A 26,054-nucleotide genomic window follows, 5' to 3' on the forward strand; every position below is an offset into this window, starting at 1 on the left:
CACGTTGACGTAGTTTGTATTTAATACAGTATAGCTTGAATCAATAGTCTTATGAATGATAAAGTAATAGGTTATAACAGAACAAATATAAAATTAATGTAGATAACTGTATAATCTGGGTAATCGTATGAAAACAGTCGTTGAATATAATAGAAAAATAAAATAGAGCACACCTTGTGTCCATCATTGAAAGGAAAAATAATTCTAAAATCAGAGTTACATGAGGATGGCAGGTTTAAAAAATGCTTCACTACGAGCAAATTCAATATGAATTCTGTAGTAAAGGAAACATTTCTTTTTTTTTTTCTCCACTCGGCGACAACATAATGCAACGTATGACACACAAAGACACGTTTTGTACATGTACTCTATAATAATGGCAAGATACTGGGACCAGATGAAAGCACTGATTACAACCACAGTCTGTAGAACTTAAAGTAACACAATAATAATGAAAATATACATTTCTGTCAAGTGTCCATGGAGGACTTTATAGGGTGTAGGCACAGATTTGTGCTTGTTTACTCAGCTACTCCGACATCGGTCTCCGATTTCCCCTCTTGACTTGTCTCAATAAAGCTCTATGCAGATGTTTACAGTAAATGTCACTAAATGTTTTATATTTAAGCGTCGCTAAATTTATATTAACAATCAAGTTATCCCAGCGTCACATGTAGACCTACAGAATTACTATTGTACTTGTCCTCCCATCCTATCACCACAACGACTGATCTCAGAGCACATTGGGAATAGTTATTTCAAAGTGCTAAGACGTGATTTGTGTAAAAAATAAAATACAAGAGAAAACAAACAAACAAAAAAAAAAAAAGGTATTGCACTACTCATGAGGTCTTAACTGATGACTTGCACAGATGCATGCTTCAGTGGCATCGGCACTGCAGCATCGACTGCTCTAAACAAGTGTGTGTGTGTGTGTCGATGTGCGTGGGGAGTTTATAAGCAATATATTCCCACGTTCACTAAAGCGTAATGGCACAGCTCACGATAAGCAAGGATGGCCATAGATTCAATGTTCAGGTGATATGCAAGGTCCTGGATTTTAGCATTTGGGAAAACAAAAACAAAAAACAATGGAACTCACATGGATAACAACTTAATGAGCGATCAGTTTTAAAAAAAAAAAAAAAAAAAAAAAAGCCATGTGGGAGTTGACAGGCTGATTATTCTGGATGTGCTTTACCCCTTCTACTGCTTTTCAGGGACATTCACTGAGGCAGACGAGAATGTATCGTGCATGCTCAAAGGAATACAACAGCTTCTTGGCTAAGTTGGTTTTTGGCAACCGTAGTTTCACCTCCTTGTGTTCAGTATGACACTCTTGAGACTATGCAGAGCTAGCTCGTACCATCTATGTGACTATTAACCATGAGCTAAAAATGCACTGCGGTGAAGGCAGCGTTTACTGGACCCGGGGGCACAAACACTACTGTCTTTCTGTTGCATGACAGATCAGACTTCCTATTAATGGTACTTCTTTAAAGGAATATTTCACCCCAAAATGGAAACTGAATGAATCACAGTGTCTATCGAAACTCATTTAATAGAATTTGTCCAAGAAAACATAAAGCAAGTTTTCCACCACAGCTCCATTTTCGGTCTTGTACAGTAAGCAGTTGAGCCAAGCTGTTGTTGTTTTGGCTGTGACATACTACAGCAGCAGTTAAGGGAAACGTAACAGCTTTTTTGGTGGCCATGTTAATCAGTTAAAATGTTATCATAGCGTCAGACAATCTTATTTTTGGGGCGAACTACTCCTTTGAGGTCCCTAAACCATCAGTGACAAATAAATAAATAAAAGGTTAACCAACATTACTTCACTTCACCCAATGTGCCTGAACACGTACGACAAAACCGCACAACACTAGAGCAGGTCGTTCACTCTAACACATATGTCAGGATATGTTCAGCAGAAACAAAATGCCACATTGTTGGCAGCCAGAATGTTATCACATTAAAACATCATGTCAACAATCAAGGCAATTTTTTTTGACACCGTCTTGTCTTGGTCTGCCAATAAAGAGTGACTTGGATTCAAAAGACAGCATTTGTGAGTTCTGTTACTTTCTTGGACTAATTGGTCGCACACCATGGCTTGGGGTCAACAGACTGACTGCAGAAATCACAGGGCTTATGGACCGTTTTTTTGGGAAGCTCACTGATTGGCTGGGAGCAGGCCCTGTCTTTGGGCGTACTCTAAAATGGCATTGTAGCAGAAGTAGTACTGATCCGGGGTTTGAATGCTGAAGGCCCTCTGTGTTCTCATGCGTCGCACCGTCTGACACACATTAAGCGAGCCCACGTCCTGTAGCTGGGACAGACAGATGTCCAGGGCACAGAAGGTTCCTGTCAGGAACAGAGCTGGTTAGTACAACTCTTTGTAAAATGGGATTACTATCTATGAATGAATGTTTGTCTAAAGCTTTACTGTCCTTGGTTTGGTTAGGTTTGGTTAACCTAACCATAATCCTTAGACCTTGAAATTTTGATATTACACGTGTTTTACAAAAGAATGTTTTGTAAAACATCTGCTGACGACAACAATGAAAGCATTCTGGAAGAGGAGGCTTTTGGTCAATAGTGATCCCAGATCTCACCTGTTCTCCCAATCCCTGCACTGCAGTGGACCACCATTGGAGGTCCCAGTGGGTGGCCTGTCCACTGAAGTCCCAAAGCCTTCACCATTTTTCTCTGTTGTTTCTTCACAGCTCCCAGAAAGTCAATGAGAGTCACTGCTGAGGTGGGAACGCCGTAGTCAGGCCAGCTGAGGTACTGGAAATGACTCACTTGTCTCTGTTCACAAGTCTAGATATATAAATGAAAGATTCACACAGTTACACGTTAGTAAAAACACATTTTCGCTTCTGACTAAATAGCACCATTAAAGGAATAGCTTGACATTTTATTTTAGTTTCCTGATGAGTCTTGCATCATTTTTCAATCCAAAGAACCCAGTACTTTTAGTCCAACAAACATTTTTCAAGAAATTAATTGATTGTCCATGTTTCCATTGTGGTCCAAACACCTGCAGAGATTAGGCCACTGACTTATAAAAAAGCAACCCCTATTTTTACACATCATTTTTGTTCACACTATAAAATCAACCTGTTCCCCTCCAGTCCAGTAGGTGGCGGTGATGTAGCCCGTACAACAACTATGTTGCCATATAAAGTAAAGGACAGGCATCAGTGTGACACTGGAACAACAAGAAGCACGGAGGAGAGGCGTGTACTGATGATTGCAATTTATAGCTTTGCAAATGTGGACTTTGAGCCAGTGGTGGAAGAGGGATGAGCAGGAGTGAGTGACTGAGATAAAATACTGTGAGTACTCAACCAATCACAAATATCAACCATCAGCATTGCAAGATCTAGTAAATGTGGTTCCACCCGAGCAGGGATGTTTTGGGACCTTACGGTGGAAAGTCAGAGAACTTCTAAAGGTTCCTAGTTCATGGACAGAGTTCCTACACAGCTAGATGAGGAGATCAATACCCTACCATCAGAGTAGTAAAAATAGGAGGCAAGGGAAAGTCTTGTCCATCAGGACTTACTCAATACAATATGTCTCATTTGTTTAATCTATACACAGACAGGCATCTAAAGCAGTAAGTTTCTATAGTTGTCTGACAACCTCACAATGATGACAAGATGCCATAAACTCAAAAAAAGTGGATCTCACTACATTTATTAACCAAAATGTCCCTTGAAATGCATGGCTGTACCTCAGTGTTGTGCAGTTCGAGAGTGGTGTGGTTGTAGTGGGTGTGGTGGTCCACCCTTTGGTTCACCACTGCCATATGGCCGTAGACCTCCTGTCCACCTTCCTCCAGAGGCCAGTACTGTCCACACTTCCTCCGGCTGCCCTCATCTGTCCTGCAGCACAGGGACAGGACGTACTTGTTAAAATGAATTCGGGCAAACTCCAAAAAGGAGAAACTGGTTCTCATCGACTCAAATTACCTGGTTGTCATGACGATAACAAGGACGTTCTGTTCCCAGACCATTCTCCAGAAATCACCGTAGGTCCTTTCCAGTGGTCCTACACAGTACATCGGTTTAATGAGGCAGATCCATTTGATTGCATGCAGTAACTGTCTAATGAGCTACACTAACCACTTATATAGACCTTATTAGCTGACAGCATCGGTTGTTTCTGGTCGCTCTTTTCATGTGCACTTCCAATATCTTTGACTCCACCAACTTATTCTGTTTTAACAGTTTCCTTGGATATCATCAAGAAATTAGTACTAACTGGCCAAATTGTCTTGCTCACTGAAGAACTCATTAAACATCTGCTTAGAAGCCAAACTGAATATTGGAGTTACTAGTGGCAATACTAGTAACCGGACAATGTATAACCTTTGCCTACTCCAAGATACAACAGCAGCTATTCACAGCAGTAATCATTGGTTGAGTTTAGTCTGATGAACTGCATCACTTGGGCTTCAGGCCCTTTTACAGTGGTTAGTGTTGCAAACAGTTTAGTACAACTTAATTCCAATGTGACAATTATCAAAGGAAACTATCGTTTATCTAAATATATCTGTCTCTTATCAGAGTACATTGACAAATATGGCCCTGTACTGCGGCTGCCATGTTTTGTGGAACAAAGCACAACATGTTTCAGACATGATCATTTCTGAATGTGCTTAAATTAACACTGGTGTACCACAAGGTTCAGTGCTTGGCCTATTACTGTTGTCAATTTTGTGGTAATCCACTGTAAAGTCATTTACATTATGGTCAGGGCATTTGAATCTTTAGGTCCATTTAGGCCAACGGCAGGATAAATAAGAGGATGTGGTAGATCAGACCATACATGCAAATTTAAAAAGGTGTTGTTTTTGACAACAACTAAGTGCACAGTACTGTATGAATTGATTTACTTTAAATAAAAAGGAAATTATATATATATATATATATATATATATGTATATATAGTTATATAAAAATAAATTAATATACAGTGGTGTGAAAAAGTGTTTGCCTCTGTCCTGATTTGTTATTTTTTGCATGTTTGTCACACTTAAGTGTTTCAGATCATCAAACAAATTTAAATATAAGGCAAAGATAACACAAATAAACAAAAAATGCAGTTTTTAAATGAAGGTTTTTATTATTGAGGGAAAACAAAATCCAAACTTACATGGCCCTGTGTGAAGAAGTGATTTCCCCCTAAACCTAATAACTGGTTGGGCCAACCTTAGCAGCAACAATTGAAATCAAGTGTTTGTGATAACTTGCAATGTCTTTTTTTGGAGGAATTTTGGTCCACTCATCTTTGCAGAACTGTTGTAATTCAGCCACATTGGAGGGTTTTTGAGCATGAACCGCCTTTTTAAGGTCATGCCACAGCATCTCAATAGGATTCAGGTCAGGACTTTGACTAGGCCACTCCACAGTCTTCATTTTGTTTTTCTTCAGCCATTCAGATGTGGACTTGCTGGTGTGATTTGGATCATTGTCCAGCTGCAGAACTCAAGTTCGCTTCTGCTTGAGGTCACGACCAGATGGCCAAACATTCTCCTTCAGGATTTTTTGGTAGACGGCAGGATTCATGGTCCCATTTATCACAGCAAGTCTTCCATGTCCTGAAGCAGCATCACACCATATTTTACTGTTGGTATGATGTTCTTTTTCTGAAATGCGGCGTTACTTTTCCGCCAGGTGTAAAGGGACACACACCTTCCAAAAAGTTAGACTTTTGTCTCGTCAGTCTTGGGGATCATCAAGAGGTTTTCTGGCAAAACTGAGATGATTATTTATGTTCTTTTTGCTCAGCAGTGGTTTTCGTCTTGGAGCTCTGCCATGCAGGCCATTTTTGTCTCTTTCTTACAGTGGAATCATGAACACTGACCTTAACTGAGGCAGGTGAGGCCTGCAGTTGTTTGGATGTTGTTGTGGGGTCTTTTGTGACCTTTTGGTCAGCTGGCCACTCCTGGGAAGGTTCACCACTGTTCCATGTTTTTCTCCATTTGTGGATAATGGCTCTCACTGTGGTTCACTGGAGTCCCAAAGCTTTAGAAAGGGCTTTATAACATTTTCCAGACTGATAGATCTCAATTACTTTCTTTCTCATTTGTTCCTGAATTTCTTTGGATCTTGGCATGATGTCTAGCTTTCGAGGATCTTTTGGTCTACTTCACTTTGTCAGGCAGATCCTATTTAAGTGATTTCTTGTTAGAGAACAGGTGTGGCAGTAACCAGGCCTGGGTGTGGCTAGAGAAACTGAACTTGGTGCGATAAACCACAGTTAAATTATGTTTTAACAGGGAGGCAAACACTTTCACACAGGGCCATGTAGGTTTGGTTTTTTGTGTTTACTTGCGTTATCTTCGTCTTATATTTAAATTTGTTTGATGATCTGAAACATTTAGGTGTGACAAACATGCAAAAATAAGAAATCAGGAAGGGGACAAACACTATTTAGATATGTAACAGTTGTCATACCTTGAGTACCAATGTATGCATTCTTTTGTTTGTAGCCGTCCATGAAGCTCGCATTGATGTAGTCCGATCTCTGCAAGAACAATAAAGCCATCAACAAGGTAGAAGGGACACTGGCAAAATCCAAGGTACATAATGTCAGTAAAAGGAGGGTGAAAAAAGAAAAGTGTGCTATGCCCTGAGAGACATTGTACAACTCAACTGTCTACAGGGGCTGATGAGCACTAGATAACAGGGAGTAAATACAACAGAATCAAATTACTTAAGTTACACCAGCTAGCTTGCAACCACCAGAGAACTGGCAGTCTTTCACAATTTCAAAGCTTGGCACATTTATTCGCAACTGAGAGTGACCATGAATGGAACTGGAAGTCTGTTTCTTTTTAGGAGAACGACACCTGCAGTATGCATATTACGCATTTACCTCATTCCTTCTGGCTTTCAAACGGACTCTTGTTTGATCAAGGCACAGCACGTCTCCATAGCGATTCTTGTCCTGATTGTAGACTGCTCTGTAGACAAATGAAAAATAGTACAAAGGTTACTTCTCACGACTACCACTGTCCATCATTACTGAGACTAAACTTGAAGGCTTTTATTAATATGTATCCCATTAAAAAAAATAACTATGGATTGCTAGGGTTAACATGTTGATCAGTACCTTGACTTGTGACTGTGACAGGGATAAAGATGTAGGAGTGCAATGTACTTCAGCAAGACCAAAACTTCTCAGAACTTTATTTCAATGTAGACACTTCAGTTTTATCAATTAACAACTTATATCAATGATTATATAATAAGTATGCATAACTAAAACACGCAATCCAAGAGCGATGATATAAATGTTCACTTTTTATCGACATTGTCAGAAAGCTTTAATCTCTATTATGTTTACTATTGAGCTCAGTGTTAAAGAAGGGATTGTATTGCTTTAAGATGTTTCTCATATTTGTCCTTCTGCTTTATGGCAGAGAAGTTCTATTGGACTGAATTAATCTGTCCAAGTGAGTGTGGGTCCGCGGCTTTAAACTTACAGTGCACAGTGGAAGGTCCCTGGCGGCGTTTCTTTGCGCAGCTCCTCGTACTCCAGATGGATACCTGAGCGTTGTAGCCTGCCGAGGTGGGTCAGCAGCTCCTGTGGGCGCATGGACTCGGGTCCAGGGACGTGAATGGAGGTCTCTTCCACGGGGATGCCCACCAACTCATCTACAGGGTCCACTCTGCCGTTCTGGCCTGCCAGTAGCTGCTGGTTCCAGCTGTATGCGTCCAGAGGCAGCAGGCCTCCGAGGTGCTGGGGGAGACAGTCTCTGGGGAGGTGTTGGCGCAGCTCGGCCATTTTTACCATCTGAACCTGGAGTTAGAAAAGACACATGGAATGCATTAGCTTAGAGAACTGGTGAAAGAAATTGAATTAAAGTCAGCACTGGTATACCTTTGGAGGAGAATCAAGTTGAACTTTTAAGCTTTAATATATATTTATGACAAAAAAGTAAGCATTCATTGTTTATTTTGTAAAAATAAAGCTGTGGCCATCAGGTAAAGCGGTCTCTAAAGAAATCCATACTAATGAAATTCTTCAATGGCAGTAATGTGGGAGAGTAATCAATTCCATTGATTCACGCATTAACATCGCAGGCTTGTACAAGGCAGCCGGATGGAGACGTGGTTCAGATAATCCCTTAGTTCAATGATCACTTGCTAGTGACACTGAATCACCCGCTCACTTACAGTTTGCCATTCCAGAAAAGCTAAAACCATGGAGCTGAAGAGCTGTCCTGAGAGGAATTAGAAAATGAGCATTTACCCTCTCCCTGAGTTTCTCCTTGAGAAGCAGGCTCAGCAGATTGTAGGGCACTCGAAACCAAACTGGGGCCCCGACAATCAACACCTTCTTCAGTCTGGCAGGGAACGCCCCCTAGTGGAGAAACAGCACATCTTATAATAAACCATTTCATTTTCACTTTTTAAGTCATGACTTGGAAAATGTTGCACACATTATTTGCATTTGAAATAAAAGAAAAGTTTTATTTCCAACAAAACACAACTTGGACTGAGTCTCAGGAACATAACTGCACTTTCCCCATTTTATAGCATGGCATTTATGCATTTAGGCATCGATCGTGACTGATGGCAACCGTACTGCTCTAGTCAATTTTTCGATCAATGTGGGACACTAAATATATGCTGCCCGTGCTGCTGATGTGGCCACATAAGCGTCTGTTATTGACTCCAGATGACATACTGCTACATTCTTAAGCATAATTCACAGATGAAACTGACATGTAGGTAAAAACCAAAATAAGCGCCAATAAGTATTACGCATTTACGGTGTGTAGATTCAGTGATTGTTATGCTTGTCAGGCCATTCCATGAGACATTTATTTTACCCTTTGGCTTTTCACGCTTCTTCATAGGAGAAAAAACGCAATTCCATGGATTAATATTAATCTGGCCCTGGGATAGGGTGAAATTTGCCTTTGTTTGGCGCGTACACATACACATTTACCGTATAAATTTAAAACACAGCAATGAAACACCAACCTTGAGCAAGTTGAGGATCTTCTTGCTCAGGTCCAGCTCAAAGTTTGTGTAGTTGGAGCCTGCCATGTCATAGATGAACACCAAGCCATTTCTCTGGGTCTCAAAGCTGTGACAAAAACAGAAACATGTGCATTTATGTCACTGATGTTTTAAAAAAAGTCAAGTAACATCCATCTTAGCCAAGCAAGTGCAACGTTTTCCAACGCAGCAGACAGACGGCGTTTTGAATTAACACTTCGAATATATGGAAGAATTTGGTGTAACATTTGTAAGATTCCCTCAAGGAGATTTAACCTGCATAGAAATAAACTGGTTGATGATTTCGGTAAGGTTTCCACTTAAGGTAAAAATGTTAGGCAAAGGAGATTCCCGGTATCAGATAACAGCTCACAAAGAATTTCAGCAACTGAAAACCACAGTCTTCACCTTTCCACGGCCCGATCCAGGAGGTAGAAGAGAGCCTGAAGCACGACGTGGTTGCCTGTCTTGTTGGGGTGATGAAGTTTCGCTGTGTACAAGGCAATGGAGGCGCCTGAAGGGTCACGTGCACTCTGAAAATACACAATATTAACCGGTTACATTCAACCAAGGCGGTTCAATATTTACAAAAAACTTGTGCAGTAAGAATGGAAAAACTACGCATTGTCCTACACTGTCTGCTGTTTCTTGCATCTCAAATAACAAGACTCAAATGTCTCAGATGTACAAACCATATTGTGTCAAGAAAACAGATCGTGTGGTAACTGAAGGCGTTCACTGGTTTTAAGTGTTACAGCAACACCCAAATGGAAGCTTTGCAAAGTGAAGGCTGAACAATGACCACAGGGGGGCACATAAGTTCATGTGCTGGCTGCTGGCACACCGCCAGCGCAGAAAGGGCTGTCAGCAATTCAACAGGAGGTACAATTGTTGTCAGTGCTGATGCTCTTTTTTTTTCTTCCCAAGACACAGAACACAAACTAAACCAGTGTTAAGAGTGCAGGTTGTAAAGGTAACTAGAGGCCCTTCGCTTGAACGGAGCGGAACAGTCCTTTGTGAGTAAATAAGCCTGTATTCTCTAGCATGAGGGCTAAAAATACATCAGACAGGATATGAAGCCCGCTGCCGAGGCTGGAGAACTCCGACGTCAGACAAGAGGATGTGCAGCATCAATGCCACTGTGGCACGTCAATGGGGAAGGAAGAAGGGAAACGCAGGAAAGTGTGTGTGCGTGTGTGCTTGAGCTGGAAGGTGGCATCTTTCGCGTTTGCAGTGTGGCTGACAAAAGGCTAAATTTATCTGGCCCAGGAAACCCACTTGGAACATGAATCAGTCCTGCTAAGAAAGGACACTTAATACAAGATTATAACGCCTCCATACTGAAATACGCACCCCAAACCTTCTCCTCAATGCAAAGTGAGCTAAAAAGCAACAGCTAGACGGGGGAAAATAGTCAACAAGACAAGCCCAAGAAATGTGTTAAGAAACCTTTGTCCTGGCCAGAGTAATGTTCTTAGCGAAGCCTGTTTATCTATATCCTCCATCAGAAAAGACTGAACTGGACTGAAAGCAAAGCACAGTCGCAGCAGCATCAGAACAATAACTACACATAAAGCGAGATGCAGAGATAGACAACAACCGAGACGGTCCATAAAGAACATTATTTGATGTTAAGGGATAAGGCAGGCAGTAATGTTCTTGTCAACAAATCCCAGGGAAAAAAAACAAAAAAAACAAAGGTCTGACGTGCTTGTGGAACTGTAATTCAAGCCCACGGTTTATTTGTTAAAAAAACAAACACTTTTTTAAAAAACTAGTACCTCCCTGAAAAAGCTGGGAACCGAGTATGAAGAAACATATCACTCATTAAAGATTAAGTCTTGGTTAGTTCTAGTTTTTATGTAAAATTAGTTTTACAAAAGGAAACTGATGGAATATTAACTGTCTCATCCTTTAATTTCCGTGTAATCCAACATTAGGCTGGAGCCTTTAAGGGCAAATGCTAAACGTGGAGGAGACTCAAAGGACATTCTTACCAACACGGTGAACTTTCCACTGAGCAGCTCCGAGCGCAGAGGTTCCTCCTGAGGCTGAAGTCTGACAATTCCTTCTTTAAGACGCGTTTCCTGAAGAAAACAGATCACAGCAGGTAGAGTCAGGCCATGGAGCGACTGTAACAGGCCGTCACTTTGAGGTGAATTCCTCCCTGTGAACAATAGAGAATCACCCGGCTGACTTTCCTGTCAGAGCAGTATCCCTCTCTGCAAGGTTTCCATTTCTTCTTTTAAAGCCTTGTGGAGGTTGTGGGGGTGTTGTTGGTGAATACGTGTGAGCGTAGGACGTGACATTTCATTTTACCAATGTACTTACTTACTAGTTTCTTAATTTATAAAAATGGGGAACCGGGAGTTGTCACGGGCGTAATACAGAGTCACACAAACAATTGTGATTAAAGATTTCTGTAAATGTTTGTTATTGAAACTGTTAGTGGAACAAAAACTGCCACTGAGCTGTAGAAGGACGGGACATCATTAAAAAGAGCTTTTGGAAAATTAAAGATTTTTAGAGTCACACCTTAGTGGTAAAAACAATGTAGAGATGTAAAATGTTTAACTTAATGGAAATATTAAGTTACAGGGCTGCTCATCTGCCTGATCTGAACATGGCAGCCCTGATCATGACCCTGATAACCTAGGTGTCTTACCACAAAACCCCATGTCTAGAAAGTGACTGATTGCACCGAGAGAAAAAAAAAACAAAATGCAAATATTTGACATGCTAAAATCTCCCGGGACCAAGGAAATCACCCTTTCAGACCCACTTAAGTGCTCAAATTAATCACAGCGTGTTTGTTTAATCTGTACAAAAAGTGTTAAAAGCCACGTTACGGGGGTTTAGGGCTTCTGGTTGCGGGTGAGCTAACTGGTTAAAATAAGTCACTATGTTAAGTCACACACAACCCCAGTGACACAACAATACACACACTTACACGCACTCGCCAGTTTATCAGGTACACTAGTGAAAGCGAATTCATTCTAATGTCCTGCGCTAAACCTTTGCTTTGTGACTGTTCTAATGTTCAGTTTATGTTGAAACAGCATCAGAACTTCATGATCATTTCAGAGGATGTAGTTGTGGTTCTGCTAAACTGGACTGAGTTCAACACTAAAGTGTCAGTTATTCAGCCCAGCCCACTGACTAAAATGGAGATGTCAAAATAACAGAAACATGTGTTGATACAATGCTAGAAACCACAGCCTCCAATCATCCCTCTCTCTCTCTCTCTGACTGTTGTATTAGGATGCACTGGTTTTCACTAATGCACCCAGTGACCTGGCCTGTGTGTTTATGTCAGACTTGCACTTCAGTTGTTGTACAGATTAAGTGTACAAGAATTAATAATTGACATCAGTGAGTTTTAGAGCCGATATTACCTTTGGACAGAAAAAGACTGGCCGTTTTCCTGTTCCCTCTATTTTTGCTAAGCTAAGCTGGACATATTCCCACAGTGAATATTGCTGATCTCCTTCTTGTTTCCCGTGTCCTTGGTATGTTCTCAAATAAACCCGCCCTGCGGAGAACCACGAACGGTGACTGGCTTTTTAATGATGGAACTTTTCTTGTTTGTTACAACAGTATCACAATCCAAAATGTCAAGCAAACAATATATTAAATATTAGAAACTCCATGCTCGTGCCCCGACACGTGGATTCAATCAGTTTCGTCGTGTTCAGTTCAGTTTGTTCTGCAGTAAAGAGAAAAAATACCCTGAAACAACACTGAACACTCTTTGTATTTGTCATGCTTAATGGCTTATCAAAGCACTATGAATTATTAAAAACAACACCATTTACAGTCGATGGTGCAGTACGAAAAGCCCCCTCAGTCTGAATGAAAGTCTGGTGTACTTCTATGACTCCAACCAAACATCAGACTGGAAACTTTCCCCGTTAGTTTGTTCTGACTAATTGCGTGTCCCCGGCCTCTGTCCTGGTGCTGACGCAGCATTTAACCGAGTTAAATGGACTGAGGCACGGCAGGGGAGACTAATCCCTCCTCAAGTCACATTCAGGGCATTCGTGGATGCCTTGAATGCCGTGTTCATGCAGGCCAACTGTTCACTGCTGCAATAAGAACCCACCTTGACGAGGGAAGAGACTTTACTAAAAAGGTCAAATCCTGCCACGGCTTGAAGCTATTCAGGTCATTAGAGTCTGCGTGAGACGTCTGGGAACCTTTCCGTGTGCTGGCTGTGTGTACCTGAGGAGATCTGAGCAGATAAATCCCATTTTTTTTATGTTCAGATTTGGACAGAAAGAAACTTTACAGCCTTATAGACCATTTAGGGGCAAAATGAGATTTTCATCCTCCTCCCTGGTAGTTATCAGTCACTGGAGGAGAAGGCCTTCATAATGATATTCTCAGATCATTGAGTAAATAAGACCTGTGGTTTGACCCACTGCTCCGGCCCTGGAGGTATCATCTTTTTTCTGGATAGATGGTGATAATATCACCACGGTCATTACATATAACTGAAAGAGCAGTTATATCTAATGGACAGACATATTTTCACCCCATTATCTTCTACGGTCTTCAAATTGCACTCATCTTGTTCTTGGAAACGGCAAACAGTCGGGTGGTCCGTCAACATTCCTGCAGCAGATACATCGTGCTGCTGCTGCTGCTGCTGCTGCTGCTGCACACAGTATATACATCAGTATGTGTTTTAAACTTGAGACCATTTGTATGTCTCTCCTGAGGGTAGTGGCTAAGAGCGCAGCAAAGAAACAGGAAGCAGAAAGGAGAAGATCGGCCCTGTACATGTGAGATGCAAATAGTAGCGGCTGTTCGTCTGTTATGCATGAAAAAATCTCCAAAGCCCCCACCGAAATAGAAACAACTTAATGTACACATTAAACCTGAAACCTTATAATAACCCATAAAATAAGAAATGAATAGAGTATTTTTTCATGTTAACACTGTTTACCGCTCAAGCCCAGCATGTGAAACTTTATGTTCCTCCTTTAGGCCGACTTCATAACCTCAGCTGTGCCGAACAATAATCTTTTCTGATGACAACACTTATTTCGTGATAAGCTACAAGCTCTCTGGAAAGCTAAAAAAGCCTGCGTACGGCTTCTTGAAATATCCCCTGGTGTATAATTCAGTGTGTGAGTTGGTGTGTGCGTTTGTGCGTTTGTGTGTCTGGCCCGAGGGTTTTGATGCATCTGCTCAGGCGATCTCTTGCTTGGCTACAGCCTCTGAAGAAATATGTTGCGTTACTGTTCTGCGCGTACGGTGTAGACACCCCACACGCATCAAGATCAAGACATGAATTTCTTTTTATGTTCTGAAATGGAATTTTAATCACTTAGCTCAACGTGGCAGATGTGATAAAGCTTTACTGGGAAAAAATACAGAATGAAACGTGTTGTTCTGACCGTCTCCGTCCTTTGGGACATGTCACTCGTTATTTCTCTCAATCTCAACACCTCTGAAAGGCTGTAGATTGCAGTTGTGTGTCCGAAAGCAGCGTAGTTCAGATTTTTTTCAGGTGTCATAATTGTCTGAACAGCGAGCTAAAAACAGTACAACTGCTTCTGTGGAAACAGAGGCTGAAATACTGTCCAACAAGCAAGAAAAGCTTAGGTACACAACACTGTTCTAATGTGGTTAGAGATTCTTTCGATAACTTTGGAAATAGAAAGTATTTCGACTGATGAGAGGCATACTTATCTAAATTTAGGTTGCTGAAACTTGAGACTATGTTTCTCAAGAATCACATATGCCTTTACTGGCTCTGTTATAGCACTCTGACTGGCAAACAAAGCTAAAGCAAGGAGCTTTGGGTTCTGGTTAGCTGGGACTTGTAGCATCACTCATACCAAGGGCTCCCTTCATTTTCTCATGACCTTTAGCTGAGCTGGGATGGAGACAGTTTTTCAGAAAAAAAAATTAGTTTGTATTGGCCATAGTGATGATGATAATGTTTGTATGTCTGGCTTTGGCTGTGTAACATTTAAATTTATATCATAATGACAAGTAAATGTATTTTAAATCCAAGAATAAAAAATACAGGATGATTTATGCACTTGTTGATATAGGGATAGTAGGACTGGGCGTCAAAACTCCGCATTTAAGGGATACCACTGTTATCAGTAGGTTTTTTTACAACCTGGACCTTATTTTCGTTTACTCACCCATATAACTTTTGTGTCAATTGCACTCGTTCAGGAGATAATTAGATCAGTGTATATCCATATAGCGGGCGTGGCAGGGCACCGAGACGCAGCCTCTAAATAACGCATTATCTGCCGCGAAACTCGTTCATTTCACCAATATTTTGTTATGATACGCTAGTGCTATTCCCCGTCGAGTCTGGAGTTACCCGTTATCATCATCCGGGGTCTGTAGATTGACCTACAGACCCCGGATGATGTCTTCTCTGATTGCCGCGCGGTCGGCTTGTTGACCTGTAATTTGCTACTGCTATGGTTCGTCCACAACCTCAGAATCATAGCGTGCCATAACAAAATATTGGTGAAATGAACGAGTTTCACGGCAGATATTGTATTTCGTGTGTTGTTCTTTTGTTGAAGCCTAGTGTTGCAGATATTACACATTTTCAGGCGACGTTATTCGCTAACGCTTTCACTTGGCAATGTTTTTTAACAAAGCTCCAGCGTCCACTTCTCACCTCTGACATTTAATCAGATAGATGTCCACTTCTTTTGATTATTAACTAAAGTTAAGCTCTAAACACTTAATGACAGGATGGACAAAGAGTTCAGCTGATGACTCAACAGTTGCTACGTTTACATGGACATTATCTTTTCAGCCTGATTCCAGCATAACAGTTATGTGGATGCTGAACTGAGTGACCAGAAAACGTATATGCATTTCAGGGTGTACATTTTTCGACACGCACGAAGGTCTTCAAGGTAGTCCATATCTGTTGGAAACTTAACATAAACACAGTGTTTTTGTTCCGTGTTTTTCTTTTCTTTCTTTTTTTTTATGACAACCATGGTTGACCCACAGTTTCAACAGTGGTGCCCACAACAACTCCGGCCTCATTCTTCCTTTCGAAAACCTGTTTCACAAACTTGTTTTGCCACCACCATGTTTCCATCCCTCTCGGAAACTCGTTATATTTACCTGATGCGGACAGAAAAAACTGGGATCAAGTTTTACGTGGGATTGAGGCATCAATATTACCGTGGTACTGACGTCAATTATAATCAAAGGTTTGCGCAAGCACAGATAAGTGAGTTTACGACACATTTTTGTTCTGATGAGGCTGATCTTGTCATTAGCGGTGGGAAACTGAGGTCCGTGTAAACGCAGGAAGTGACAACGTCATGCTCTCATCTCTCCTTACCCTGTAACTGTGGAAGAGCTCGATGGCTCGGAGGACATCAAACTTGCGAGCCATGAGGAACTTGACCGCCAATTCCCTGGACAGTGGTGACACTCCATGCTGACTGGTCCACTTGTTGATTTCCTCCAGAAACTGCCTGGTGGCCTGAAACAGACAGATGTTGTCACAAACTTCGTACTCCCCTTATCGAAGGGTCAAATAGGAAGGAAGTGAAACTGGGCTTTAAACTCTATACATCCTCAGAGGAAGTGCGAACTACTGCCTCGCAGAGTATTTTGAGCAGTTTTATGGCCTAGCAAGACGTCTGTGGTGGTGTTGCACATACTGTTGTATAGACTGGAGAACTAGTGAGGATGAGAAATGTATACACAGAATGTATTAACACAGAAGATCTGAGGTGTGAACTGTAATTTGTGCAGCCAACCAAAATGTTTTGTTATACAAGTTTTTCCTCAGTTTTCCTGGTTCCTCTTGTATCCATCACAGCTACGTTGTGGAAAGTTCTGGTATTTTGTGGAAACAACAGAAAAAGTCCAGTTCATTGTTGATCTTAGAACAAGTAAAGCTGGGGATTGATGCAATGGCAGTGCGTAGGTACACAGGGAGTTTTGTTTATTGAAATAAAACTCGCAGTGTAGAGCGATGTTAATGATGTGAAGCTGCTGTAACGTCAGGTCTACACACTCAGACGTCTAAATAGGCAGGAAGGCCCACTCATGTAGCTGTCAAGTGCCGAGATATAAACCAGTAAAGCAATTCATTGGCTCGTTTCATTGATTGCAATAACATTAAAAGGCAGGTTTGCATTGTTGCTGGCTGGGATTCGGTATCACTCTTTATCAAGACATTGGCTATTAAACTCCGTGAGGGTAAATCTTACACATGTGGATCCGACATGTTTCAACAAATTAGCTGCAACCACAGGAAATAACCCCCTTAGACCAAAGCAAAATGGAAAATAGCTAAAACTGACGACTGATGTCATGATTACTGGTGATTACGTGGCAATGATGCCCAATATTCACTCCCCTTCTGTGGCCTCCACTAGCCCCTAAGGGAAACATCTGGCTCTTCAGCTGCCAGATGCTCAACTATTTCCACTGGTTAGCCGTTAACTCTGTTTGTGTGCTACTTGGTGCCGCGCAGGTACGTTACAGTGTGTTGTTGGGCCTGCTGCAGCCAAAAAGTGATGCTACGTGAGTGTTATGAATGGAGTGGCCGAAGTGAGCCAAAACAGTAAAAAACTAAACGATGAAGTGAACTCCATAAAGCTCCTCAGAGCTGAAGGGAGCTGCAGACTCATGATAGTTCTTTGTGGGTTCATCACGTGTGTTACCTTTCACATCACAGTAAACATGTGATCCATTATTAATATCATTTTTTTTTTTTTTTTTGCAACTTCAGAAAATGTATTTTTGCAGTTTTTAAAAAATAATTTTAAGATACTTTTAACATTAGACTGCCTAAAATACATACTGCACTTGTAATTTAGGAAATGTGTTTACCATAAAGGCCTCCCGCCCAACTTGCAAATAACTTGTGCATATAGCCAGCAGTCGTTCAGAGGCTTCCTGCCACGCTACTCTCATTATAGACTCCCTCAGGCCCCCACACCCTCCCACCCTCAGCACCCGCGGAGTTAGCGAGTCAGCACCAAGCGAATCCTCAAAAGGCGACAGAGGAGGCAATGAAAGCTCGCACTTTAAACACAGGGTTCCGCTTCTCTGGTCAGGCACAGCGGCGGTGGGGCATGCATGGGAGACAGGAAGTCAAGTTCTGAGAATCCGCAGCTCTTTAGGAATACAAAACGATCACTGACGAGCGCAGGGCCTAGAGACAGGATGCCACTGTCTCTCCTCAGGAAAGCCAGCGCTTTCAGACGCAGGAGGGCCTGCAGCTTCTGCTCTGTTCGGATGCCTTAGCATGCAAGAGATGAGGGATGATTGCACCTGAAAGGGCCGAGGCCGAGTAATATCCGATTCTCACGGGGAAAATGAGGAGGGGGTGGTATTCTGAATTCTGATCCTTCCACTGTATTAGCGAATGAGCAGGGCAGATTACACAACACTGGTATAACACTGAGACTAATTTAATCACAAGCAGTAAATGCTTCATGCTTCTCAACTGAACAATGAACAGCACAAGCTCTGACCTATTTTACTGGGAAAAACGGTGCAGTACTATGAATGAAAGGTTTTCCAGTTAACAACTCTACATTGTGTCACTGCGTGTCCAGCTCCATTCACTCAGGAAGACTGTGGTATGCAGGTAAACCCTTACAAGCCATTAAATGGACCTTTGGGCTGAGATTATTTTGCCCAGACCTTCATCTCATGAAATGGTAAAAAACATGCAGGGTTTTTTTTCCCTTTCTTTCGAGTATTATAAAATTATATTCTGTGACTCTATACAATAGGCATCCTTTCTAGGTTGCTTAAAGCTACACAAAGCGGTTAGATTTCACAAAAACATACCCGACTTAAAAGTATGTCGTTTTAACAGGCAATCCCTATGTTCCATTTAACATGGCTTGTCTGCTCTTTGTTGTTGCACTGTGAAGCGTTAATCCTTTGGTGTTGGCCAAAGACAACTTCCTGTCAGACTGCCGTCAGGTACACTCAGGTTTCCAAAATGTTAATGCTCTGACAGCTGCTCTTTCTCTCTTAGCCTTTTAAGGACAGCCCGCCAACTCCAGGCAGTGACCCTCTGTTCCTGTAGAAGCCAGTCGTGTTTGGTTTTTCTGCACTAGGGGCCATATCCGCCAGAGTGGAATTTGAGGACGAACCAGTTTGTTTTCATGATAGCACACCGGACTGCAGTGGAAGACTCACTGCGGAGGAGTGACTTGTACAATTCCTGGAGGATGCATAAATATTTGTCTGACTTGCTCCACACCAGTTTTTTTTTTTTCCGCCCTTGAACTCCTTGATTATTCATTTTAAAGCACTCAGTTCAAAGCTCTTGCTGCTTGACGTGACTCTAAATAGACTGGCAGGTTTGTGCAAGTACAGAACAAATCTGTATCTGGACGCAAGTCATTACGAACGCGGACGGAGGCATTTAAAGCAGATGGATTCTGGCTTTTCGACGCACAGCTAACTTTACATAATCCTCTTTGTTGCGGTTTTTCAGTGGCGGTGGTGTTGACAATGACTTCCAACAACTAATTCATTGGATTCACTTCGGTTTAGCTTGATTTTGCTTTAAAATGAACTTAAACGAGGACTTCAATGTTCCCATCACAGACTGTACTTTAGCTTTATGTGCCGAGACAACCTGTAGATGCATCATGTGTTCATCTCCACCAATTCATACCTAACTATTTCATTTAAAATATTAACCCTGGCTTATCAATGGGTCATCTGAGCGTGTAATACTATATTCTGTGTTCTCCAAATATCACTTCGATTCACCGATGCTTTTTTGCCACCGACACCCTTGACGCTGCGCTCCAACCCAGCAACTTCTGCAACAATTCCCCACGGCACTGGTGCAATAATTGCTTGTACCAGACCACAGTTATCTTGTTGCGTCATGTTCTAACCATAACTGCACGTACAGCAACCCGATTCTGTAATGCTGATAGTTATCATAATGTACGATACCACAATGTATAATGACTCCTCAACTGTTAGAGACTTTGCTAGTTTACACTGAGGCAGCTTTCATTTGAATACCTGCGGTTGGATTCAGGTAAAACGGGCAATGAGTCAGCAAATTCTTAAGAACTGGAATACTGCTTATTTTGTCAACTAATCGTGTTCTGGATACAATATCCATCTGTCACATTTTCCTAGACTGTAGGAGCAACTCTGTAAACAGTCCGACCGACAGTACAAAGAAGATGTTCAGTTAACTGTCAGAAACTAACCCTGATAGGTCGGTAGGATAAAAGCTTTTAACTGGAAAAAAAAGAACTCCAAAGATTTGTTCATGTGAGCCTGACGAAGGAGTGAGCACCAAAATGTCATAATATGTGATTAAGTGAGTTCAGGTGATGCAGAATGTGGGGGATTCTTTCCATGCTTGTGTAAGGGTTGCCAGGTTTTTTTTTTTTTTGTCTGTTCACATACATATCATTTAACTGATTTATTGTGGAAAATCTGCATAACACAATCAGTCTAACCAATATTTTAAAACTAACATGCATTACTTTCCCTACACTTTCCACCACTACTGTGACTGTAGAAACCACGAGAACACGTACATTTTGTCTTGTCAGATGTGGCTCATTCTATAGTTGCGTCATCGCTCATCCTGGCAAAAAGTAGAACTACTCTCTCATTATGATCCTTTGTTAGAATTATGTGTCATTAAAGTCTCCATGCTGACATCAATGCAACTGTCCGCTGCATTCATGTTAGTCAGAGTGAGTCGTACAGTACAGGGTGAGTGTATTAACAGAGAGAAATTCTTTGGAAAGATCACGGGAAGTGATGCATGGTTACGATAGCGTCATGACTACACCTTGATCCTACAGACAGGGTAATACATGTCTTTATTAATATGCTTTAGGAGGTTCCATGGCTGCCCTTGACATTGTCTTTTCAGGATCTATTTGATTACAGATGCCATGCTAATCTATTTACAAATGCAGGACTGCTGTTGCCAAGCGGCTTCGCTTCACTTCACTGAGTCCCATTTGGCACAAGTCAATACCAAAACAGGAAGTCAATAACGTCACTATCTCCCTATTCCCCACTTTCTCTCACTCCACTGCTTCCTGGGAGTAGACTCAACACACACACACACACACACATTTTCTCTAAAGCACATGATAGACACACGCACTCTGTAACTCATAAACTCCCCCATCCCCCCCGAGTCTAGTGGAAATACTTTTAACAGCTGCCTTTAGAATGAAGTTCCACTACACCAGTGTATACTCCCGGGAAAGGCACACTGCTACGCACGATCACATACTCACAAACACACAATCCACCCAAACAACCCCCCCAGTGGGCTGTAGATGTAACGAGGGCGTCCGGTACCCTAGCAGGGGCCCTGGCTGACACAGGAAATGGAGTCGGCAGATAAGGAGCTTTCTGCTGGCCAGATGATGAGAGGAGTCGGCGGCAAGAGAAGGCGCAGGAGAGACGAAGATATGAAAAATCTAGCAGGAGTACACTCATTGTTATTCCACCACAGTAAAGGTTTTTGTGTTTGGATGGTGTTGTGTTTAAAACCAGAAGGCAAAAAAAGAAAAAAAAAGAAAATGCTGTTGTTACCATTCAGTTGCTAGTTATTAGTAGATATAAATGGCTAAAGCCAGTCCAACAGAAGAGCTCCTAACTTCATGAATGGTGCTGATTCATCTTTCCTGTGTTTTATTTTTTCAAGGCCCCAGTTTGTAATGTTGTTTAATTGCAGTGGACTGTAGCACTGAGAAGTGGGTGGAAAGTTACTAGAAATTATAGCTTTACCCATTGTAAACATCTCTGACATGCATCACACAATTTAATTTACTATTAGCACAAAGTGCAGCCACGCCAAACCAAATTAAACTACATTTATGAAGGTTTATTGCAGGGCTGCTGCAGTAGTAAAGCTTTAGTTACAGCATCAGATTTAGCCGCCTGTGCCTGATGAACTAGCAGCATCAGTGGGCAAGGATATAAAGACAGGATCCAGCAGCTATTTGCATGATGACTTAGCTCACGGATACTCTTGACTTCTTCATTCGTACCTCAGTCTGCAAAGAGTCAAGATGTAATGAAAAATCCCTATCCAGATTTCTTTAAAGCCCACTGAGAACTCTTCACATTGTCTGCTCAAATCTAACATTTCATTCACAATCGCAAAAGGGGGGGAAAAAAACAGACCTCGAGGAGGTTCAGACATAAAAAAAAATAATACATCATCAGAATAATCGATAAGCTAAATGATTCATGAGCCAATTCCTTCTGCTCTAATAACCAGAGTCTCATTCACTCCTAGAGAAAGCATGCTCCATTCTCCAGGCTCTGAGATCAGGGGGGTTTAAAGTAGCTCATAATAATAATAATAATAATACTGCTCTTGGGTTTTTATTTTTATTCACGGCCTAAATCTTGAAAAGGAACATCTGAAACAGAGAGTTCAGTTGTGTTATGACTTATGTTTTTAAAGTTTCATTCTGCTTTTTAGTCTTTCCATTTACAGAGATTTGCTGAAGGGGGAAAAAAAACTTGTCAAAAGTTCACATACGTGGCTGACAGGAATATTTCACATAAAGGCGAACTGAGGGGGTATGTAGTACTTCATAAAGATCACACCGAATATATATGAATACATGTGGATGACAGGATGATGGTTAAGTGGTTCATTTCCTGCGTCTTCAGTTCCCCACATTGCTGGCCGAGGTTAAGTTAAGTTTCTGCTCAACACATTTTTCAATGACCCATATGTGGAGCGTTTCCAGCTCTCCCCCCACAAGGCTTCCCGGTAATATCACGGTCTGTAACTCTGAGACACGAATTTCACTTCTGCGGTGGCTGACAAAGGCAAGCTCGGCCTGTGTCGCAACACATCAGCTCAGCCGACTGAGGGGAACTGACAGTGATGCAACGGCAGCAATAATGCGCCAGAAATCGATACAATATTTCCGCTCTGCGTTCGGACCGTTTCGCAACAAATCCACCATTGCGCACTGCCATCGCCGCTCGCCGCGGTGCGCACACGCCGTGCACAGGGCCGAAATACCACCAGGTAGAGCCGAGGCTCGGCCGCTTCGGGCGGCATAACGCAGAAAAAATAGGAAGAAGCATAAACACAGAGACTCTCAAGGCCTACCTGTTCTTCTTCCGCCGATAAAGTAGCTGCCATGATTCCCGTCAGTCCTCTGGTCCCCTTTTACCGAGACGCGTCCTTTTCATAAAGTGGAATATGACGGAGATGATCGGTCCCTCGTGTAAAAACGGGGGTTTAGGGGTTGTCCCTCTCGCTCAAAGTTGTAGGCATCTGAAACGCAGCAGTTTGAGCTGAATGTTTCTCTTCTCTTGGATCTGTTTGACTGCGAAAAGACGACGGCTAATTAGCATGAATCTGCCATCCAAACTAGAGAGGAAAGCCTCTGATGTTGTGTCAGATTTCACCGAGGAGAAGGAAAATAACACAGATGGAAGGAAAAAAAAAAAAAGGAAAAAAAAGCGGACAACACTCGAGCAGCGAGACGAGGGTTTGCTTCAGCTCGACGTTAACTTGGATCAGACCATGATCTGCAACTCATCCACCTAACCTGACACAGATCAGAGGGCTGCAGCTGCCCGCTGACTCCTCCATGCCATGAATCGCAAGTTTTTCTCTCTGAACGTCGCCTTTATGTTGTGCGAGAGTGACACACACACACACACACACGCACACACACATACACACAGCCCTGAACAATGAGAGAGACTGTAGTCTTTCCCTCTGCATGTTGCTCTACCCCCTGGTGGTTAAGACTAGAACATGACAAAAGCTCACTGACCTCCGCCTTCATTCATAAAAATAGGAAGCCAAACAGGAAAGTCACCATTTTGAGCATCATTTCGAGCATCTGTCGAGGCTCTGAAACACACAAGTCGCCTCAGAAGTTTATAAAGTTAGGTATAAGTCAACCAAACAGAGTTTTAATCTCTGTGTTGATTTCGTGTTAAGTCAGTTGGAACGTCTGCTTCATGCATTGCGCAAGGGATTTTTCTAACAACTGTATACAGATAGATTATTTCTCTTATAAAACACTATATCACCATACCAGCCAGTCAGAAGCTTACATCCATTGTCTCTTTAAACATCTTGGAACGTTCCAGAAAGCTTCTGCTTGGTTCAGCTGTACCTGGAAAAACTTGGAGGCTTCCAGAAAGCCGAAGAAAACCATCAACCGCCATGACGAGGAAGGATGGTTGATCTTCAGAAAATAGACCATCATGAGGAAGGGAGGTTATGTGGATATGCTGAGGGAACATCTCAAGACCTCAACCGGGAAGTGAAAGCTTGGTCGCAAATGGGTTTCCTAAATTGACATGTCACACTTCCGAACTGGCAAAACGGCCCAAGGACGGCAAAGTTGAGGTTTTGGCATGGCCGTCACAAAGTCCTGACCTCAATCCAGTAGAAGATTTGTGGGCAGATCTGAAAAAGCACGTGGCAGTTAGGAGGTCTATAAACCTGACTCAGTTACAACAGTTATTTAGGGAGGAATGGTCCAAAGTTCATGCAACTTACTGTAAGAAGATTGTGGAAGGCTCCTGGAAAGGTCTGACTCAAGTTAAACAATTTAAATGCAACGCAACCAGGTAGGTAAAGCTCTGACCTACTGGGGATGATATGAAAGAAAGAAAAGCTGAAATAAATCTTATTCTCGACTATACTCTGACATTCTTCACATAATTGGAATGGTGAAAGTTTAAATGTATTTGGCTAAGGTGTATATAGATGTTGGACTTCAACTGTGTGAAACTAAAAACTAATAATTTTATTGTTACATTTGAGTTGTAAATGAATGTAAATGTGTGTTTAGCAGACTGTTACACTACTTTAATCTACACTGAAGATACACAGCTTTTATGCACATCTTTAAACTGGCTATACCTCAGAACAGCACACTCCAAACTATGGCTGCACATTACTGATGCATGAAATAAAGTGAGAGGAAATAATAGTAGGAGGCCCTCCCGTAATAGCAGGTTGCAATTATAGCAGTTTAATTAGAGAAATTCTCGACTCATGCATCCCACAGGCTACATTATAATCCAGTACACCTTACAGGAACTGCATGACATCATGGAAAAGAGAAAATACCCGACAGTGCGATAAAGTCACTGTAACATGAGCCACAGAAACTGCAGGTTCTCCCTAGGAGTATTATAGGCTTCTGATATATGTCAGCAGGGAGGTTAGTTCAAGTGCTGCCAGGAGATTGCACTTCCTGCAAGGCTATTGATGGCTCTCATTTCCTCATTTCATACCTTGATGAGTTGTAATGGGACAGTGGAAGAGATATGATGCAAAGCAGGGCGATATGCTGGAAAGATTTCCCAGCGCTGTGTTCATCCTTCTCGATGCAGATAACTTTGCACATAAAGACGGAAAAGGAGACCTGCAGGCTATTTGTTGTTATTAGTTTTTTATAGAAAGGTGCACAATTATAAGAACTCTGAGAAACAAGAAAAGATCCCTCAAAAGGCAAACTGTAAATAATGAGGCGTGAGAAAGTCTGGCTTGAAATCCACAGGGAAAAGGGAGTGGACAACAATAGACTTCCTGTCAAACCAGCTGACATCACGTCCTTTGGGAAAACGTGATTGGTAAAAGCATAGCCCTGCCCATATAATGTCAATCCTGACGAAAAAGAAGTCTTTCAGTGCGTCAAATGAAGGCCTGATGAGCTCACATTAAGCAAGAGAGAAAGATTGCAAAATAAGGGTTTTTATATTCTGAAGAAGAATTTACATTCTTACACATGGTGGCTCTTGGCAGATGATTAAATATATTTTTTGTAAACAGTGAATTTTGATTAAAATGACCTACCATTATTAGGTTAAGCTATGCGTTTCAATAACTAAATATGCATCTCGAGGCAGTTTTGGAGAATTAGAGAAACACAAATCTGACGCCCTCCTTAGGTTTTGAGGTTTTCATAGAAAACAGAATCACATGTGAGTGTATGCATGCGTGTACGTGTGTGGGAGGCTCAGAGCGCTCTGTAGAGTGTATCCGTGAATTGA

The 26,054-nt window shown here is 41.8% G+C and overlaps 2 protein-coding genes across 2 annotated transcripts in view; both read right to left on the reverse strand.

Annotated features, from left to right (window-relative positions):
- On the reverse strand, positions 1-24,137 carry ptpn9a (protein tyrosine phosphatase non-receptor type 9a). The gene is made up of 13 exons (XM_084555166.1): positions 23,140-24,137; positions 16,369-16,512; positions 11,024-11,113; positions 9,435-9,559; positions 9,009-9,114; positions 8,272-8,382; positions 7,502-7,818; positions 6,892-6,979; positions 6,471-6,540; positions 3,981-4,059; positions 3,743-3,893; positions 2,616-2,823; positions 1-2,364 (listed from the first exon to the last, which is right to left on the reverse strand). Exons 1-13 carry the CDS (start codon positions 23,170-23,172, stop codon positions 2,174-2,176), a joined length of 1,713 nt encoding a protein of 570 aa, XP_084411292.1. The 5' UTR covers positions 23,173-24,137; the 3' UTR covers positions 1-2,173.
- Positions 1-26,054, reverse strand: part of LOC311496176 (uncharacterized protein) — a gene marked incomplete at its 3' end in the record, with an annotated part of 351,079 nt that overhangs the window by 158,895 nt on the left and 166,130 nt on the right. The window lies entirely within an intron of this gene.

The sequence above is a fragment of the Chelon labrosus genome (assembly GCF_963514085.1).
Source record: "Chelon labrosus genome assembly, chromosome: 11".
Classification (NCBI taxonomy): Eukaryota; Metazoa; Chordata; class Actinopteri; order Mugiliformes; family Mugilidae; genus Chelon; species Chelon labrosus.